General features: G+C 46.6%; 1 protein-coding gene across 1 annotated transcript in view; it reads left to right on the forward strand.

Annotated features, from left to right (window-relative positions):
* The first annotated feature begins 2995 nt into the window (after positions 1-2995).
* LOC140396501 (galectin-related protein A) overlaps positions 2996-18684 on the forward strand; it is a 64242-nt gene continuing 48553 nt past the window's right edge. The window contains exons 1-2 of the mRNA XM_072485185.1: positions 2996-3167; positions 4299-4387. Coding sequence (XP_072341286.1) covers positions 3141-3167; positions 4299-4387 — 116 coding nt within the window. The 5' untranslated portion in view covers positions 2996-3140. The remainder of the gene's footprint in view (positions 3168-4298; positions 4388-18684) is intronic.

Consider the following 18684-nt stretch of genomic DNA (forward strand, 5'->3'; position numbering starts at 1 on the left):
ATACAGTTATACCGCAGCCAGTGTGAATTTAAATTGTCCCAGGTGCACATCCTGGCAGGGGCGCCAAACTGTTGGGGCATCGAATGCGTGTCTGGCACATTTGAAACCATTTTGCATTGATACGTAAGTGGCAGCATAATTGCAGCCTAAAGCACAATAAATCTACAATGCAATGAAATGATGGCCATGAAGTAAAACCACAGAAAATGTCCAGTAAACCAAGACAATGTGACATTGTTAGTTGCACAGAGGGTAAAGTATCATAACGAATGCTGATTTCTAACTTTAAAAAGACGGTGATTTGGGGCTGATACAGCTGAAGGTGGTATACAGAGCACACCTCACGAGGGCGAGGATGAGCCGATTCTTTGAAGGAGTAGAAGATGTGTGTTAGCGTTGCGGGGCGGTGGGGGGGGGGGGGGGGGGGGCTAATCACTTTCATATGTTTTGGTCCTGTCCAAAGCTGGAGGATTACTGGAAGGAGGTTTTTAGGATAATTTCTAAAGTGGTGCACGTGAAACTGGACCCGGGCCCTCGGGAGGCCATATTCGGGGTGTCGGACCAGCCAGGGTTGGAAACGGGTGCGGAGGCAGATTTTGTAGCCTTCGACTCATTGATCGCCCAAAGGCGGATCCTGAAGGGTTGGAGAGCAACCTCCCCACACTGTGCCCTGGCGTGGCGGGGGGACCTGTTGGAATTCTTGACTCTTGAGAAGGTTAAGTTTGAACTGAGGGGAAGGATGGAGGAGGTTCATCAATTCATGGGCATTATTCATTATGCACTTTCAAGAACTGGATAACATCGAACATTAGTTGGGGGGGTGGGGATGGGAGGGTTGGGAGGAGGGGGGTGGTGTGTGTTAATGGTGACTATGGATGATTCCTGATTCCTTTTTGTCATTTGTTTATGTGAACATGCGGGCTAATGTTTGGGGTTTGGTGGGAGGATGGGATCATTGTTACTGATATGGCGATATTTGTTACTGATTATTGTTTATTGTTGGTGGGTGTATATTTGGGCGAAAATGTGAAAAAGGAGAATAAAAAATATATTTTTAAAAAGACGGTGATGTTGAACACTCAGTCCATTCTGGTTGGGACTAAGTTTCACCACATTTGCCGAGGATTCAGGACTGAGTGACTTCTTGAAACTTTGGATCAGCAAATACGTAGTTTATTGTAATAAAGCACATAATTAAACTCAGTAGCAAGTGCATGCCCCAGTTAGCTGGAAAGACAGTGAAGCAAGACACTGCATCAGAGTGGCTATATTTGATCAATATGTGTACCAGAGGACATAACCTAGTTACACATACAGCATTAATTACATGGGGCATAAAACACAGAAACAAGCCATTTGGGTCAACCAGCCCATGCTGGCATTTAAGCTCCACTCAAGCCTCCCCCGACCTTTCCTCATCCAAATCTATAATCATAACCCTCTATTTCCTTCTCCCTCATATGCTTGCCTATATTCCTCTTAAATACAATAGAGGGCAGCACGGTGGCACAGTGGTTAGCACTGCTGCCTCACAGTGCCAGGGGCTCGGGTTCAATTTCACCTTTGGGTCCCAGTCTGTGTGGAGTTTGCATGTTCTCCCCATGTCTGTGTGGGTTGCCTCCAGGTGCTCCGGCTTCCTCCCACAGTCCAAAGATGTACAGGTTAGGTGGATTGGCCATGCCAAATTGCCCTTAGCATCCAAAGGTTAGGTGGGGTTATGAGGTTACAGGGATAGGGTGGAAGAATGGGCCTAGGTAGGGTGCTCTTTCAGATCGTTGAGGTACTCAATGGGCCAAATGGCTTCCTTCTGCACTGTAAGGATTCTATGATCTGGGGAGGTGGAGGGTAACAGCAGGGAGAGTGGACGGTAGATTGTCAGATATTTATTTGCTATGTGAATTCCTGTTTGCTCTCTTTTTGGTTGTGGTTGTGTTTGATGTATATATACAAATGCCTTAATAAAAACATTTTTAAAAAGGTTTCTATTATGATCTGTATTTGATTTCAAAACTCACTATGCGGGTGAATTGGTGGCAAAATATTGCAAATTCAATAGTTTCTCATGTTTCAGGACCATTGATAACTCCCCTCCCCCACCCCAACTTGTCTCTGAATCACAATCATAACATTTACAGTGCAGGAGGCCATTCAGCTCATCGAGTCTGCACTGGCTATTGAAGAGAGCACCGTACTTAAACCCATGCCTCCACCGTATCCCAGTAACCTCACCTAACCTTTTGGACACGGAGGTGCAATTTAGCATGGCCGATCCACCTAACCGGCACATCTTTGGACTGTGGGAGGAAACTGGAGCACCCTGAGAAAACACATGCAGACACTGGGAGAAAGTGCAAACTCCACACATCACCTGAGATCTGAATTGAACCCGAATCCCTGGAGCTGTGAGCCAGCAGTGCTCACCACTGTGCCACCGTTTAGCTCTCACTCCAGGGCATGAGTGAAAAAATTAAGGCTGGCACTCCAGTGCAGTACCAAGGGAGTAAGGCAGTCTTTTGGCTTAAATGTTAGACCAAGACGCCATGGGTCTGCTGGATTGAATGTGAACGATCCCGTGGCCTACTTCGAAGAAGAGCAAGGGGGAATTATTCTTGCCGCTCTAGCCAATATTTATCCCTCAATCAATACCACAACTGAACAGATTGTCCGGACATTATCGCAGTGTGGGAGTTTGCTGAGGGTAAATGGGTTGCCAGGTTTCTAACAGTGCAGCTGCGGCCTCACTTCAGGAAGGGCTGTAAAGTGCTCCAATGGCCCTGAACAGCGCTACATAAGGGCAAGTATTTTCCTTCTTTAAAATTTTTTTTTTTTTTTCTTGCAAATCTGCAGCCAACGTGTGGCAGCCAGATTAGTGTTATCAGGCGGAGAAGTTGGGGGAGCCCGGGGTTTCCATGGCAGTGACGCGGGGTGTTTGGAGGCGTGGCATTGGCACGCGGGGCGGGGTTACCATGAGGCGGGGCGGAGTCAGCCCACCCCCGCTGGGGTTACCATGGCAGCGGCGGCTGGCGGGCCTGTACTGAGGGAGATGGAGGCAGGCGCGTCTTCCAAATGGAGATAACCCACTGAAAAAAAAAAACAGCTCCAGTGCAACTGGTGCACTCACAAAAAATAAAACCACAAACATGGCGGATCAGGACAACACATCATCTGTAAGTCTGAATTTTTTTTCTTAAAATTAAAAATATACCAATTCTGAATTTAGTCCATACCAAAAGTGCTGATTTTGACCCCCCCCCCTCCCCGATTTTATTGTATTCACCTTTCCTTTCCCTCCTCAGCACCTAACCATCGGCATTTTGACTATTACTATTCCAGCCACCGTGTAAAAAATATAATTTTGACAAACTTGTTTGACATGTGTGGAGCCTACAACAGCTTTCGCTCCATCCAGCCGGCCACCGCTTTGTCGCTGGATCTAAATTCTCACTTTGCTCTCTTGGACTACTTTGCCGGTCGAATTTGTTTTTGCATGATTACTGCTTTTAAAAAATGTTTCTTCTAATTTTGACACGGTGTAAACTTTTAATAAGCACGTGCTTGCTTGTTGCCTGCGTCGTTGTTGCTGTCTGGAAAACCTGTATTTTTGTGATTAGGGGATGGATGGTGACTTAACTATACAAAGATCACTCCGAGTTTTGGTTTTGTTTCTCTGCGTCTTTGAATAGGTTGTCGCAATAATTCTTATGGGCTAAAAAAAATCTTAAGTGGGGTATCTAAACCAGCTTTCTGTGCTGAAATTGTGTTGGGGCACCTCCGAGTACAACATGCTGTGTGGAGAAAAGTTGAATTCTATTGCAATTTCTGTAATATTCAATTTGAAATGTACTTGTCCAAATTTTTTGAATAAAGTATATTTTATGGTGAGGGGATGGGATGGGGTGCGAGGGGATGGGATGGGGGTGCGAGGGGATGGGATGGTGGGGCTCGGGGCAGGGGTGGGTGCATTAAGCTGACTTGTAATCAACTTTGCACACATTATATGTCCCTTTACAGAAGAGTACAGGAGTAGGAGATAAGAGCCTGTTCCAGCATTCAAATACGATCAGGGCTGATCTTCTACCTCAACATCATTTTCCCACATTACACCCTTCATATTTTTAATGTCTAGAAATCTATTGGTCTCAGATGTCAAATTGTCCCTTCAAGTTACTGCATACTTTATGCGTTATTCCGTTTAATGATCATGTCCAAAGACTAAAGCACTGTTCAAGTGCACTTTAAGAGTGTTGAAATTTGCGCTGCTTCTCAAGTTTACTCTGTGTTTTGGTTGCATTTTACAGGCTCAGCCGTTTGTTGGGGAGATCAAAAGTGGGCTGAAACCCTCCATGAAGATGAGCATCACTGGGATGGTTCATTCACACCCTAACAGGTAGAGTGAGCTCAAACATGTCTTTCAAATGTGACCTTGGACTTGGGTAATTCTCACTTCTGGTGTCCTGCAATTCAGCATTGCTGTATAAACAGTGCACTGTGTGTATCCCATACATTGATTGTCACTCAATCATTCCAGCCCCCAAAAGAGTCTCTTATCACACAGTTCCATGCAAAGGAGTGGACGTGTAATTGGTTTGGTTCCATACAAAGGAGTGGACGTGTAGTTGGTTTGGGTAACAAATGTAAAACTGGTTAAAAATTAAACTGTTTTATAAGTCGGAGCAGTAAAAGGAGCTGAAAACAAAAGTGTTCTTCATAATGAATGGAGCCTGTCATTGTTAGAGAGCAGAAATAATTGCAATGTTGTCACAAAGCCTAAGTCTAAAAATATACTGTGAAATGATGTAAGCAGCAATACATTAAACACAGCCACACACATATAAACAAATTTTGCTCATTGTCCTGTGAATAATTTTAGTTGGCTCTTTAATGGGCTTGATCATTGTTTCCAAGAGTTAATTTATGAGGCTAGTCACATGGAATGCCAGTTCACTGCAAGTCCCAGAGGACCTGGACAGGAAAGTTTTCAGGGCAACAAACATTTTAGGCATGTTGGAGGTCATTATTTAACAAGCACGAACATTTTATTTTTCACAGTTTCTCATGTTGATGTACCCTGGGATTGGATTTTACCATCCCTCTGGAGACGGGCTGACAAGTGGGAGGGGTGGTATCAGGCAGCAGAAGGCATCTGCAGGGCAGCCCAACATCTTCCTGCCTTCTGCCATAGAACATAGAATATTACTAGTGGTGGGAACAACAGTGTGGCTATTCAGGGCTGCCAATTAGAGGCCACTGCCAATGCCCCTTGTTGGCTTTGGAAGGCACGACTGCCACGTGGGGAGTTCAGGTAAACCTTGGCGGCTTCTTGGCAGGGGAAGGTAGCTTGCTTTGCAAAAGCTTCATGGCCCACAGTGGGCTCACCCAGTTTAATAACCGCCCCACAGCTACAGAGGTGCCCCCCTGCCCCTGCCCTCCCTGATCACCAGGGTCCTGGCACGGTAAGGTGAGAAAGGTTACCTTATCTTGAGGGCACTTCGTTGTGGTGGGCCCCTCACCTTCTTCTTGCAGCTTTAGCACTGGCCACCTCTTAAAGGAGCCGCTGCATCCTCAATAGGATGGTGATCACAGCAGTTGTGTCTTAATTTTCCGCTGCCAGTAAATTGTCACTCAGGGTCTCACCGCCCATTCACATGGCCTTGGGTTCCACTGGCAGGGCTACTTACCTTCTGAGACTAACCAGCCCGTTGTTTTACCCTTTTAACAGTTAATGAATGCTGTTATGCTAATGAAAAGAGATTAATATTTTAAATTCCAATCCAGGAACAAAAATAGTAAGTAAGAGCTACAAAAAGGTATTTTAAAAATAAACTTGAAAGAGTATCAATTACAATTACCTTAGGAAAAATACGGTGTTCAGGAGCTAAATAAGCACCTTAAACTTAATTTTTATATGTGCAAATTTTAATAAAATGTTGGACACTATACGTTAAATTATTTTGAATTGGAGGTTACAGTATGGCAGAACACACAAGGACTTTAATATTGATTCAGAGACAGGAACTCATTCTAATTAACACAAGCAAAATAACAGTAATGAAGAAAATAACAGCACTAAGAGTGCCAATCCCAGGACCAGATGGATTCCATCCTAGGATTTTAAAGGAATTCTCGCAATTCAGGAACTGTGTAAGAAACTACAAAGAGTCGTGAACACTGCCCAGTCCATCACACAAACCCGCCTCCCACCCATTGACTCTGTCTACACCTCGGTGCCTTGGGAAAGCAGGCAGCACAATCAAAGACCTCTCCCACCCGGCTTACTCACTCTTCCAACTTCTTCCATCAGGCAGGAGATACAAAAGCCTGAGAACTAACAGGTTCAAAAACAGCTTCTTCCCCGCTGTTACCAGACTTCTAAACGATCCTCTTGTGGACTGATCTGATCTCTTCACACATCTCCTCTACCGAGTAGTACTACACCCGGTGCCTGTGTCTATGTATTTACAGTGTGTATTTTATGTTTGCCTATTATGTATTTTCTTTTAATGTACAGAATTATTTGACTGAGCTGCACGCAGAACAATACTTTACACTGTACCTCGGTACACGTGACAATAAACAAATCCAAGATCAAATAATGGGCTTTATGGATGTTTAAAGGTTGATCTGTCTTGCAGGGACCTTGTTAGAGGGGGGGGGATGGGCTTTGAATTTAGTTCTGCTTTTTGGGTGACTATTTTTCTAAAGTGATTGTTTCTTCACTTTTTTTTCCTGTTGTTTGTTTACTGGGGAATGTGATGCTTTTAAAATGTTTATTCATGTGGGAGGGAGAGAGGAGAGTACAATAGGGAGACAGACTGCTTGGTGCCACGGACGGGAGCTATCGAGTGAGCATGGGTCAGATGACTCAGAAGCGCAGCCGGGGGTGGACAGGTGTTAAGCTGGAGCTTGACTTGGGGGATTGAGTTTTTAGCATTGTTGCTAGGGGGGGAGGGGGGGAGTTGGGAGCTGCTTTGTTGACAGGGGAGGAACTGTTACTAGGGGACAAATGGGAGGTCGGGACCGGCGACATCCCGAGTGGGGACTTGAGGAAGCAGAGGGCGCGAGCTCAAGGCTGGCCTAATAAGGGTGATGGCTAGTCGGGGGGGGTTGGAAGCCCCCCGTCCAGGCTGATCACATGGAACGTGAGAGGACTGAATGGGCCGGTCAAGAGGGCTCGCGTGTTCGCGCATTTGAGGGAACTGAAGGCGGACATGGCAATGCTACAAGAGACACACCTAAAGGTTACAGACCAGACGAGATTGAGGAAGGGGTGGGTTAGCCAAGTGTTCCACTCAGGACTGGACTCAAAGACCAGGGGGGTAGCGATTTTGATCAGCAAACGGGTGGCATTCGAGGCAGGGAGAATCGTGTCAGACAAGGGAGGTAGGTACATAATGGTGAGTGGGAAGCTGGAGGGGGTGCGAGTGGTACTTGTGAACATATATGCTCTGAATTGGGACGATGTGGAATTTATGAGGCGGGTGTTAGGTAAGACTTAGACTTAGAGTCACATAACCTGATCATGAGAGGGGACTTCAACACAGTCATTGATCTGGAATTGGACTGGTCAAAATCCAGGACAGGAAGGAGGCCGGCTGCAGCAAAGGAATTGAAGGGTTTTATGGAACAGATGGGGGGAGTAGACCCATGGAGGTTTGCACGGCCGACGACAAAGGCGTTTTCCTTTGTTGCACATGTCCACAAGGTATACTCTCGCATTGACCTTTTTGTTCTGTGCAGGGCGCTAATACCGAAGGTGGTGGATATTGAGTACTCGGCAATTGCAGTGTCGGATCATGCCCCTCACTGGGTGGATCTACGGGTTAGTGTGGAGAGAGGGCAACGCCCGCTGTGGAGACTGGATGTGGGGTTGCTAGCGGACGAGGCGGTCTGTGGGTGGGTTAACAATTCCATCCAGAACTACTTGGAAACAAATGACACGGGGGAGGTCTCTGCAGCGACGGTCTGGGAAGCTTTGAAGGCAGTAGTCAGAGGAGAATTAATCTCGATACAGGCCCACAGAGAAAAGGCGGAATGGGCTGAGATGGATAGGTTAGTTGAGGAGATACTCCAGGTGGACAGGAGATACTCGGAGGCTTCGGACGTGGGGCTACTGAGGGAGCGGCGGAGGTTACAGATGGAGTTTGGGCTGTTGACCACCGGGAAAGCAGTGGAACAGTTGAGGAAGGCAAGGGGGGCGATCTATGAGTACGGGGAAAAGGCAAGCAGAATGTTGGCGCACCAGTTCAGGAAAAGAGAGGCGGCCAGGGAGATAAGTAAAGTAAAGAGTAGAGGCGGGAATACTGTCCAGAACCCAGCGGGGTTGAACAAGGTGTTTAAGGACTTTTATAGTAAATTACATGAGTCGGAACCCCTGACTGGGGTTGAGGGGATGAGGCAATTTCTGGATCAGTTGAGGTTTCCGAGGGTTGAGGAGGAGCTGGTGAAGGGGCTGGGAGCCCCAATTGAGATTGAGGAAATAATCAAGGGGCTGGAGGGCATGCAGTCGGGCAAGGCCCCGGGGCCTGACGGTTACCCGGTGGAATTCTATAAGAGGTTTTTAGAGATATTGAGCCCACTGCTGGTGAGGGCATTTAACAAAGCAAGAAAGAAGGGAGTCCTCCCCCCAACAATGTTGCAGGCCTCGATTTCATTGATCTTGAAATGGGAGAAGAATCCGGAGCAATGCGGGTCATACAGGCCAATTTCTCTACTAAATGTGGATGCCAAACTGCTGGCTAAGATACTGGCCACAAGGCTAGAGAACTGTGTCCCGGGGATGATAGGGGAAGACCAGACGGGATTTGTTAAGGGCAGGCAACTCAAGGCCAATGTTCGAAGGCTTCTAAATGTTATTATGATGCCCACAGAAGGAGAGGAAGCGGAGGTGGTGGTAGCGATGGATGTGGAGAAGGCTTTTGATCGGGTGGAGTGGAATTACGTGTAGGAGGCGCTGGGAAGATTTGGGTTTGGGGAGGGCTTTATTGACTGGGTGCGGTTGCTCTATCAGGCACCAGTAGAGAGTGTGCGTACAAACCGGCTGAGGTCGGGGTATTTTGAACTACACCGAGGGACAAGGCAAGGGTGCACCCTCTCTCCGTTACGGGGTCATGGCGTTAAGAGCCTCTCGGAACTGGAAAGGGCTGGTTCGGGTGGGGGGGGGGGGGGGAGAGCGGGTCTCGCTTTACGTAGATGACCTGCTCTTGTACATTGCGGACCCGTTGGAGTGGATTGGGGAAGTAATGTGAATCTTGGGGGAATTTGGCAATTTTTCGGGGTATAAATTGAACATGGGGAAAAGCGAGATGTTTGCGATCCAGGCATGAGGGCAGGAGAAGGACTGGGAGAGCTGCCGCTTAGAATGGTAGGGAAGAGCTTTCGATATCTGGGAATCCAGGTGGCCCGGAAATGGGAGGTACTACACAAGTTAACCCTATCCCGGTTGGAAGAACAAATGGAAGGGGACTTTAAGAGATGGGACATGCTCCCGCTTTCACTGGCGGGGAGGGTACAGACCGTGAAAATGACGGTCCTCCCCAGATTTCTGTTTGTCTTTCAGTGCCTCCCCATCTTCATCCCAAAGGCCTTTTTCAAGCGGGTGAATAAGATTATTTTGGGCTTTGTGTGGGAGAGTAATACCCCGCGAGTGAAGAAAGTGTTGCTGGAGCGCAGTCGGGGGGAGGGTGGGTTGGCGCTGCCGAACTTCTGCAATTACTACTGGGCGGCTAATATAGCCATGATTAGGAAATGGTTAGTGGGGGAGGGGTCGGTATGGGAGCGGATGGAGGCGGCGCCATGTAAAGACACCAGTCTGGGAGCATTGGTAACGGCACCTCTGCCGTTCTCGCCGGCCCGATACTCCACTAGTCCGGTGCTAGTGGCGGCTCTGAGGATCTGGTGGCAGTGGAGGAGATATAAGAGAGTGGAGGGAGCATCGATTTGGACCCCGATTTATAACAACCACAGGTTTGTACCGGGTAGGCTAAATGGCGGGTTCCGGAATTGGCAGAGGGCAGGGATTAGAAGGATGGGGGAATCTATTTATAGATGGAAGCTTTCCCAGCTTGAAAGCTTTGGAGGATAAATTTAAATTGCCACCAGGGAATGGTTTTCGGTATTTGCAGGTGCGAGACTTCCTGAGAAAACAGGTGTCGGCCTTTCTGCTGCTGCCGCCATGGGGGATACAGGATAGAGTAGTTTCCAGTACCTGGGTGGGAGAGGGGAAGGTATCGGATATTTACCAGGAGCTTTCGGAGGCGGAGGAAACTCCGGTGGAGGAGCTTAAAGGCAAGTGGGAGGACGAGCTAGGAGGAGAGATAGAGGCGGGTCTATGGGCGGATGCCCTAAGCAGGGTTAATACCACCTCTTCGTGCGCCAGGCTTAGCCTGATACAATTTAAGGTAGTCCACCGGGCACACATGACAGTGACTAGGATGAGCAAATTTTTCGGGGTAGAGGATAGGTGTGCGGGAAGCTCACAAATCATGTCTACATGTTTTGGGCATGCCCGAAGCTTAGAGGGTTTTGCTAAGGCAATGTCCACGGTGCTAAAAACACGGGTGGTGCCGAGTCCGGAGGTGGCGATCTTTGGAGTGTCGGAAGATCCGGGAGTTCGGGGCGAAAGAGGCCGACGTCCTGGCCTTTGCCACCCTGGTAGCCCGGAGACGGATCTTATTAATGTGGAGGGACTCGAAGCCCCCGAATGTAGAGACCTGGGTTAGTGACATGGCTGGGTTTCTCAGTCTTGAGAAAATACAGTGTGCCTTAAAAGGGTCAATGTTAGGGTTCACCCAGAGGTGGCGGCCGTTCGTCGACTTTCTTGGGGAAAATTAAAAATGTCAGCAGATGCCGTATTCCAAGGGCAGGGGGGGCGTGGGGGGAATTTTTTGTATGGTTGAGGTGTGTAAAGATTGGACTGGGGGGGAAATGTTTATTTTACCATGTTGATGTCATTGTTTTTGTGACTGTTATAAAAATTTTCAAATACTTTAATAAAATATATTTTTAAAAACAAATCCAAGATTGTAAAATTTCACGCCACTCCACTATTTATCAAAGGCTGGTGGGGGAAACCAGGGATTGATAAACCTGTTAATTTTTCCTGATAACAGATAAACTAAGGATGGAATGGCTGCACATTGAACATTTTAAACTGATCAGTGAGCCAGTATGAATCATAGATAGAAAAGGTCTGATTAACTTAATTGAACTTTAAAATAAAGATGACTAAAGTAGTGGATGGGGTAATGTTTATGTATGTTATTTAAATAGACACCCAGAAGCTATTTGATAAGGTCCCTCTAAAGAAATCTAATCCAAAGTTGAAATTTGGAATTAAAGTCAAATTATTGACATAGTTACAAAAAAGGCTCATTGGCTGGAGACAGAGCCGGGTTAATTGGCAGGATGTGACTAATTGTGTCCCACTGGGATCCAAGTTGGAGCCTCATTTGTTCACCATATTGATTAATGATAGAGCCACATGTTTACATTTTCGAGTGGCAGAGATAGATGACATTGTAAGCACTTTTGTTGGAAGCATAAAATTATACTGAAAGATGAATGGGTAAAACTGTGGCAAAAGGACTTCAGTTTAGGCTAGTTTGAGCTCATCTTTATATCTAAAGTGAATGGATTTAGAGTACATTTCTAAATGGTGAAAAGAAGAGCCCCAGAGAGACTTGGGCATTCCATGAACAAAATAAAATGTCGCGACAGGTAGGAAAAAAAAAATCAAAACTTCTAAAGGGATGTTGACCGTCATGCCTGGAGGATAAATGTATAGAAGTCATGCTTCAGCTGTACAAAGCCCTGGTTATACCACACCTGGGGTACTGTGAGCAAGCCTGGGCACCACACTTTAGAAAGTCATATTGGCCTTGTAGGGAGTGCAACATAGGTTTACCAAATAACATCTGGACTCCAAGGGTTAAATTCTGAGGAGAAATTATGCAACCTATGTATTTCCTGGATTTTATGGTTAAGCCGATATTTTAAATCCAAGTTTCAGATATTAAGGGAACTGATATGATAGAAAAACAAATTCTGCTGATTGAGGAGTTTAAGGGTTCATATTCTCAAAGATTAGAGCCAACCTTTTCAGGAGTAAAATTAGGAAACATGCAAAGAGAGGATGGTAGAAATTTGGAACTTGCTTCTGCACATAGTTTGTGCTTGATCAATTGTTAATTTTAAAATTAATTTTAAAATGATACGATTTTTGTGAACAAAAGTGTTAAGAAATATGGGACAATGGCAGGTCTACAGAGTTTGGTCACAGATCAGACGTCATGTCATTGGATGGCAGACCAGGCTTGAAGAGCTGCTGATATACTTCTGTTCATAAGTTCTAGAACATAGAACATTGAACATTACAGCGCAGTACAGGCCCTTCAGCCCTCGATGTTGCGCCGACCTGTGAAACCACTCTAAAGCCCATCTACACTATTCCCTTATCGTCCATATGTCTATCCAATGACCATTTGAATGCCCTTCGTGTTGGCGAGTCCACTACTGTTGCAGGCAGGGCATTCCACACCCGTACTACTCTCTGAGTAAAGAACCTACCTCTGACATCTGACTTATATCTATCTCCCCTCAATTTAAAGCTATGTCCCCTCATGCTAGACATCACCATCCGAGGAAAAAGGCTCTCGCTGTCCACCCTATCCAATCCTCTGATCATCTTGTATCCCTCAATTAAGTCACCTCTTAACCTTCTCTCTAACGAAAACAGCCTCAAGTCCCTCAGCCTTTCCTCATAAGATCTTCCCTCCATACCAGGCAACATTCTGGTAAATCTCCTCTGCACCCTTTCCAATGCTTCCACATCCTTCCTATAATACGGCAACCAGAATTGCACGCAATACTCCAAATGCGGCCGCACCAGAGTTTTGTATAGCTGCAACATGACCTGATGGCTCCGAAACTCAATCCCTCTACCAATAAAAACTAACACACTGTACGCCTTCTTAACAACCCTCTCAACCTGGGTGGCAACTTTCAGGGATCTATGCACATGGACACCGGAGATCTCTCTGCTCATCCACACTGCCAAGAATCTTACCATTAGCCCAGTACTCTGTCTTCCTGTTATTCCTTCCACATCGAATCACCTCACACTGTTCTGCATTAAACTCCATTTGCCACCTCTCAGCCCAGCGCTGCTGCTTATCTATGTCCCTCTGTAACTTGTAACATCATTCCGCACTGTCCACAACTCCACCGACTTTAGTGTCATCTGCAAATTTACTCACCCATCCTTCTACGCCCTCCTCCAGGTCATTTATAAAAATGACAAACAGCAGTGGCCCCAAAACAGATCCTTGTGTACCACTAGTAACTGGACTCCAGTCTGAACATTTCCCATCAACCACCACCCTTTGTCTTCTTCCAGCTAGCCAATTTCTGATCCAAACTGCTAAATCACCCTGAATCCCATGCCTCCGTATTTTCTGCAGTAGCCTGTTGATCAAAAGATTGGGCTTTGGGTGAGGAGAGCCATGTCCTCAAAATTACATACATTGTAGTGAGTGATGTGGTGAGGGAAGGTGGTTGAGGGTTTGTTGGATGCACCTTTATGAGATTAGCCCCAGAGAAGCATGACCAACAGGAAAAGCTTTGGGGGATAGGAATGAGACCACTGGGTGAATTGGGGATATATACAAGTCGCTGGGGGAGCAGGGAGGCGAGCGGGTGGTGAAGATCAAGGAGAAATGGGAAGTGGAGTTGGGACGGGAGATCAATGGGGAGCATGGAGTGAGGCACTGCGTAGAGTAAACGGGACGACCTCATGTGCAAGGATGAGCCTGATACAGTTTAAGGTGGTGCACAGGGTGCATATGACTCGGGCGAGAATGAGTGGGTTCTTTCAGGGAGTAGCAGATGAGTGTGAGAGGTGTGGGCGAGGGCCAGCAAATCACGCGCACATGTTTTGGGGTTACAAAAAATTGGGAAGATTCTGCGCGGGAGTGTTCGCTGTCTTAGCCAGGATAGTGGAGGAGGAGGTGGACCCGGACCCTTTGCTGGCGATATTGGTGTCTCGGAGAAGCCGGAGCTCATGGAGAAGAGGAAGGCCGATGTCTTGGCCTTCGCCTCTCTGATTGCACGGCGGGCAATTTTGCTGGAGTGGCGGTTGGCATCGCCACCGGGAGTAGCGGCTTGGTTGGGTGACCTGTACGACTTCCTATGATTAGAGAAGATAAAGTATGAGTTAAGGGGCTCTTCAGGGGGTTTGAGGAAAGGTGGGGGATGTTTGTGACCGTGTTTGAGGGGCTGTTCGTCGCGGTGGAGGGGGGGAAAAGAGGAAAAATCTGTACAGATTGTATAATTGATTTTTGGGAAGCATGTTTCCCTGGGTGTTTGTTCGCTGTAACTTGTTTTGATACATGTTTGTCATAAAATACATTTTTTTTAAAAAAGGGAATGAGACCGCTGGAAAAAAGATCGGTGAACAAGACAGGATTTTCAGATTGCGGCAGAAAGAGAGTGTGAACCAGTCCAGGAGAAAAAGGAGAGCCTAAAGTGGCAAAAGATGGGAGTTTTACAGAGAAGTAATCATGAGTGAGGCTGGTACAATTAGTTAGGCTAGAGAAGGAGCTGATATCAGGTGCTGAGAATCTAGTCCAATCGGATATCCACATACATCCATTTTCAACAAAGGTCACTAGATTGGACTGTGACGAATAGGCAATGAAAAGAAAATCTAAGAGGAGAACAGTGTTTTATATGTGAGATTGGAGTACTTGGCACAGGAAGAATTAGCATTCCCCATTCTTCAGTAAACATGCCTTAGTTTACTTTCTCATGGCTCTGGGGAAGAGGATAGGTCATAGCAAGAAAGCTCAAAATTCCCAAGGCTTGATCACTAACTATTTATGTACTGGTGATTCATCTTTAGTCAAAAATATATGTATCCTATATTTCTCCTCTACAATTATGCTGTTTTATAGCAGCAGCACAAGTTCTCACCAACCACAGATTAAATATGGCAACACATTACAGAAAAGGTGACATTAATACTTGAGCCTTTTCTATATCACATATAAGAAGTGCAGAAATGTTGTCTTGTCAGTCTATAAGTCAGTGGCCTGACTGGTTTACATTGAACAAAAAAAATGATGATGGCAGCATATAGGGGATAATTAAAGACCTTCAAGTCTCTACATTGATAGTTCCCAATTTTGGATTTGTTGTTGAGGAAGAAGGAGTAATACTTTTTGTTGTATTACTTTGCTGTTCCAGCACTTAAACGTAAGAAACATTGCAGTTTGGGGGAAAGATATGTGGGACTGGAAAATTAAATTAAGGCAGTTTATCACTTTCCATGAATATTTTCTCAGAATTTTCCCAATATCCCACTGCCCTTTTGTTGTGACATGATTCCTTAGGTGTCCTCTTGGCACCTGACACCCAATACTTGGTTTTCCAGCAGGGAGTAACTTAATAGTGTTCAATAATGAGAGCCCTGGCTTCTTTTTGTTACTACTATATAGGCTTATTGTGGTGGCGTTGACACCGCCCTGGCTGAGTTCAGCTAACTCAGCATAGTTGAGGCTTTCTGTTTTTGTTTTGCTGGCTGGTGACTGAATTTAAAAAAAATAATAATTTTGAGCCGGGGGGGGGGGGGGGGGGGGGGGTTCTCGCCATCGTCATTAAGAAAATGAAATTAATTTTAGAAATTTATTTCTGGTTTCAAGACTGTTGGTGTCAAGCTGAAGCCAATGTACGGATCCCTGGGTCAAAGCAGTTACACAGAAGAAGAAACAAACTACTAATTATGTTGGGATGAAACTGTAATGTCTCAACATTTTCTGTCCAATCCTCAATCTTCAATTACAACCCTAAACATACTTCCTCTGCTGATTGAACTATTGCGTTCAGTAATGAACTATTTCCCACCAAAAATAGGGACAAACACAGTTTTTGAAAAATGTTTAAAGTGCAGCAGTTCCCAAATAGATCATTTTGTAGAGTAAATTTAGCAGTTACAGAGGAGTCCGGGAAGGAGAGTCAAGCAAATGGTTTATTAACAAAGGTAAAGTATTTACAAATAACAGTCCCAGTCGGGACTACTCTGCAGTTCGGCTCCTTCCTGGGCCGGCTTTGAAGTCCTGAGTTAACTATCCTGCTGACGGGCCTCCAACCCTCAGCGGGGGAGCTCTTACTCCATGAGGCTCATGGACAGATTAATCAGGTCATGCTTGAGGCGGTTATAACAGTAAGCTTGTATGTATTGTTGCTCTTTTTAGCCCTGGTCAAACGGTCATGTGCGTTCGTGCACCTGAGGAGTCTGAAGGCAGAAGTGTCCTTTATACAAGAGATGCACTTAAAGATAGAGGCCCAGACAAGGTTGAGGAAAGAATGGGTAGGGCAGGCAATCAATTCAGGACTGGACATGAAGACCAGGCTGGTGGTGATGCTGGTGAATAAGCGGGTGGCGTTTGAGGCGGAGAACATTGTGTCCGATTTGGGCAGGGGCTTGTGAGGGTGGGTGGGAAGCTGGAGGGACTGCCGGTGGTCCTGGTAAATGTTTATGCCCCTAATTGGGATGATGTGGATCTTACGGGTGGGTGCTGGGGAAGATTCCCTTTTTTAAAATGTTTTTATTCAAAATTTTTCCAATAATTTTTACAAACCACTATGAAAGAAAATATAATGCAAAGAGAACAAAACAATATGCCAACAAAAACAACTTAACCCTCTTGATGCGCAATCAATTACTCTCGAGACAAGGTGAGTCATAACTAATAGGCTTTAATCTGCTAGAACTGTTCCCCAGCAGCTTCGATACAGAAAGTGAAGGCTGCTGGGACGGCATCAGTTCTTTTTTTTAAAAAAATATGTTTTATTGAAATTTTTTCGATCAAAATGTTTTCCCTTTACAGATCAAACATAACAGTAAAGAAAGTTTAACAATAAACAGATGGCTAATCAACATGGTAATCTAATCGTTTAACATAAACTAAAACTTCCACCCCCGCCCCCCCCGGGTTGCTGCTGCTGGTCACCTGTCTTCCCTCTAACGTTCCCCTAGGTAGTCGAGGAATGGCTGCCACCGCCTGGTGAACCCTTGAGCCGATCCTCTCAGGGCAAACTTTATCCGCTCCAGTTTTATGAACCCCGCCATATCGTTTACCCAGGCCTCCAGTCCGGGGGGTTTCGCCTCCTTCCACATGAGTAGAATCCTACGCCGGGCTACTAGGGACGCAAAGGCCACAACGTTGGCCTCTTTCGCCTCCTGCACTCCCGGCTCATCCGCAACTCCAAATAGAGCTAGCCCCCAGCCTGGTTTGACCCGGGCCTTCACCACCTTAGAAATCACTCCCGTCACTCCCTTCCAATACCCCTCCAGTGCCGGGCACGACCAAAACATAGGTGCGTGGTTTGCCGGGCTTCCGCCGCACCTCCCACACTTGTCCTCCACTCCAAAGAACCTGCTCAGTCTTGCTCCCGTTATGTGTGCTCTATGTAGCACCTTGAATTGAATCAGGCTAAGCCTGGCGCACGAGGAAGAGGAATTTACCCTGCTTAGGGCATCAGCCCACATACCCTCCTCTATCTCCTCCCCTAACTCTTCTTTCCACTTTCCTTTTAATTCACCCACCAACTCCTCCCCCTCTTCCCTCATCTCTCGGTATATCTCTGACACCTTGCCCTCTCCGACCCACACCCCCGAAAGCACTCTGTCCTGAATCCCCTGTACCGGGAGCAGCCGAAATTCCCTCTTGTGAACGCCCTCACCTGCATATATCTAAGGAAGTTTCCCCGGGGCAACTTATACTTTTCCTCCAATGCTCCCAAGCTCGCAAACGTCCCATCTATAAATAAATCTCCCACCCTCCTAATTCCCAACTGGTGCCAGCTCTGAAATCCTCCATCCATTCTTCCTGGGGCAAACCTATGGTTGTTCCTGATTGGGGAGCCCACCAGGGCTCCCCGCACACCTCTCTGTCGCCTCCATTGTCCCCAGATATTCAATGTTGCCGCCACCACCGGGTTCGTGGTAAACATTTTTGGTGAGAGCGGTAGCGGCGCCGTCACCAGCGCCTCTAAGCTCGTCCCTTGACAGGACTTTCTCTCCAGTCTTTTCCACGCCGCTCCCTCTCCCTCCATCATCCATTTACGAATCATCGCCACATTGGCGGCCCAATAGTAGTCGCCCAAATTCGGTAGCGCCAATCCTCCTCTGTCCCTGCTACGTTGTAGGAACCCCCTCCTTACCCTCGGGACTTTCCCTGCCCACACGAAGCTCGTGATGCTCCTGTCTATTTTTTAAAAAAAGGTCTGAGTGATTAGTATAGGGAGACATTGAAATACAAATAAGAACCTCGGGAGGACCATCATCTTAATTGCCTGCACTCTGCCCGCCAACGACAGAGGCTGCATGTCCCACCTCTTGCAGTCCTCCTCCATTTGTTCTACCAATCGTGTCAGATTAAGTCTGTGCAAGGTTCCCCAGCTCCTAGCGATCTGAATCCCCAGGTATCGGAAGTTTCTTTCCACTTTCCTTAGAGGCAGGCCTTCTATCTCTCTACTCTGGTCCCCTGGGTGTATCACGAATAGTTCACTCTTCCCCATGTTAAGCCTATATCCCGAGAAATCTCCGAACTCCCTCAACATCCGCACAACCTCTATCATCCCCCCCGCTGGGTCTGACACATACAACAGTAGGTCATCCGCGTATAG

Source organism: Scyliorhinus torazame, chromosome 2 (genome assembly GCF_047496885.1).
Source record: "Scyliorhinus torazame isolate Kashiwa2021f chromosome 2, sScyTor2.1, whole genome shotgun sequence".
NCBI classification, from domain to species: domain Eukaryota; kingdom Metazoa; phylum Chordata; class Chondrichthyes; order Carcharhiniformes; family Scyliorhinidae; genus Scyliorhinus; species Scyliorhinus torazame.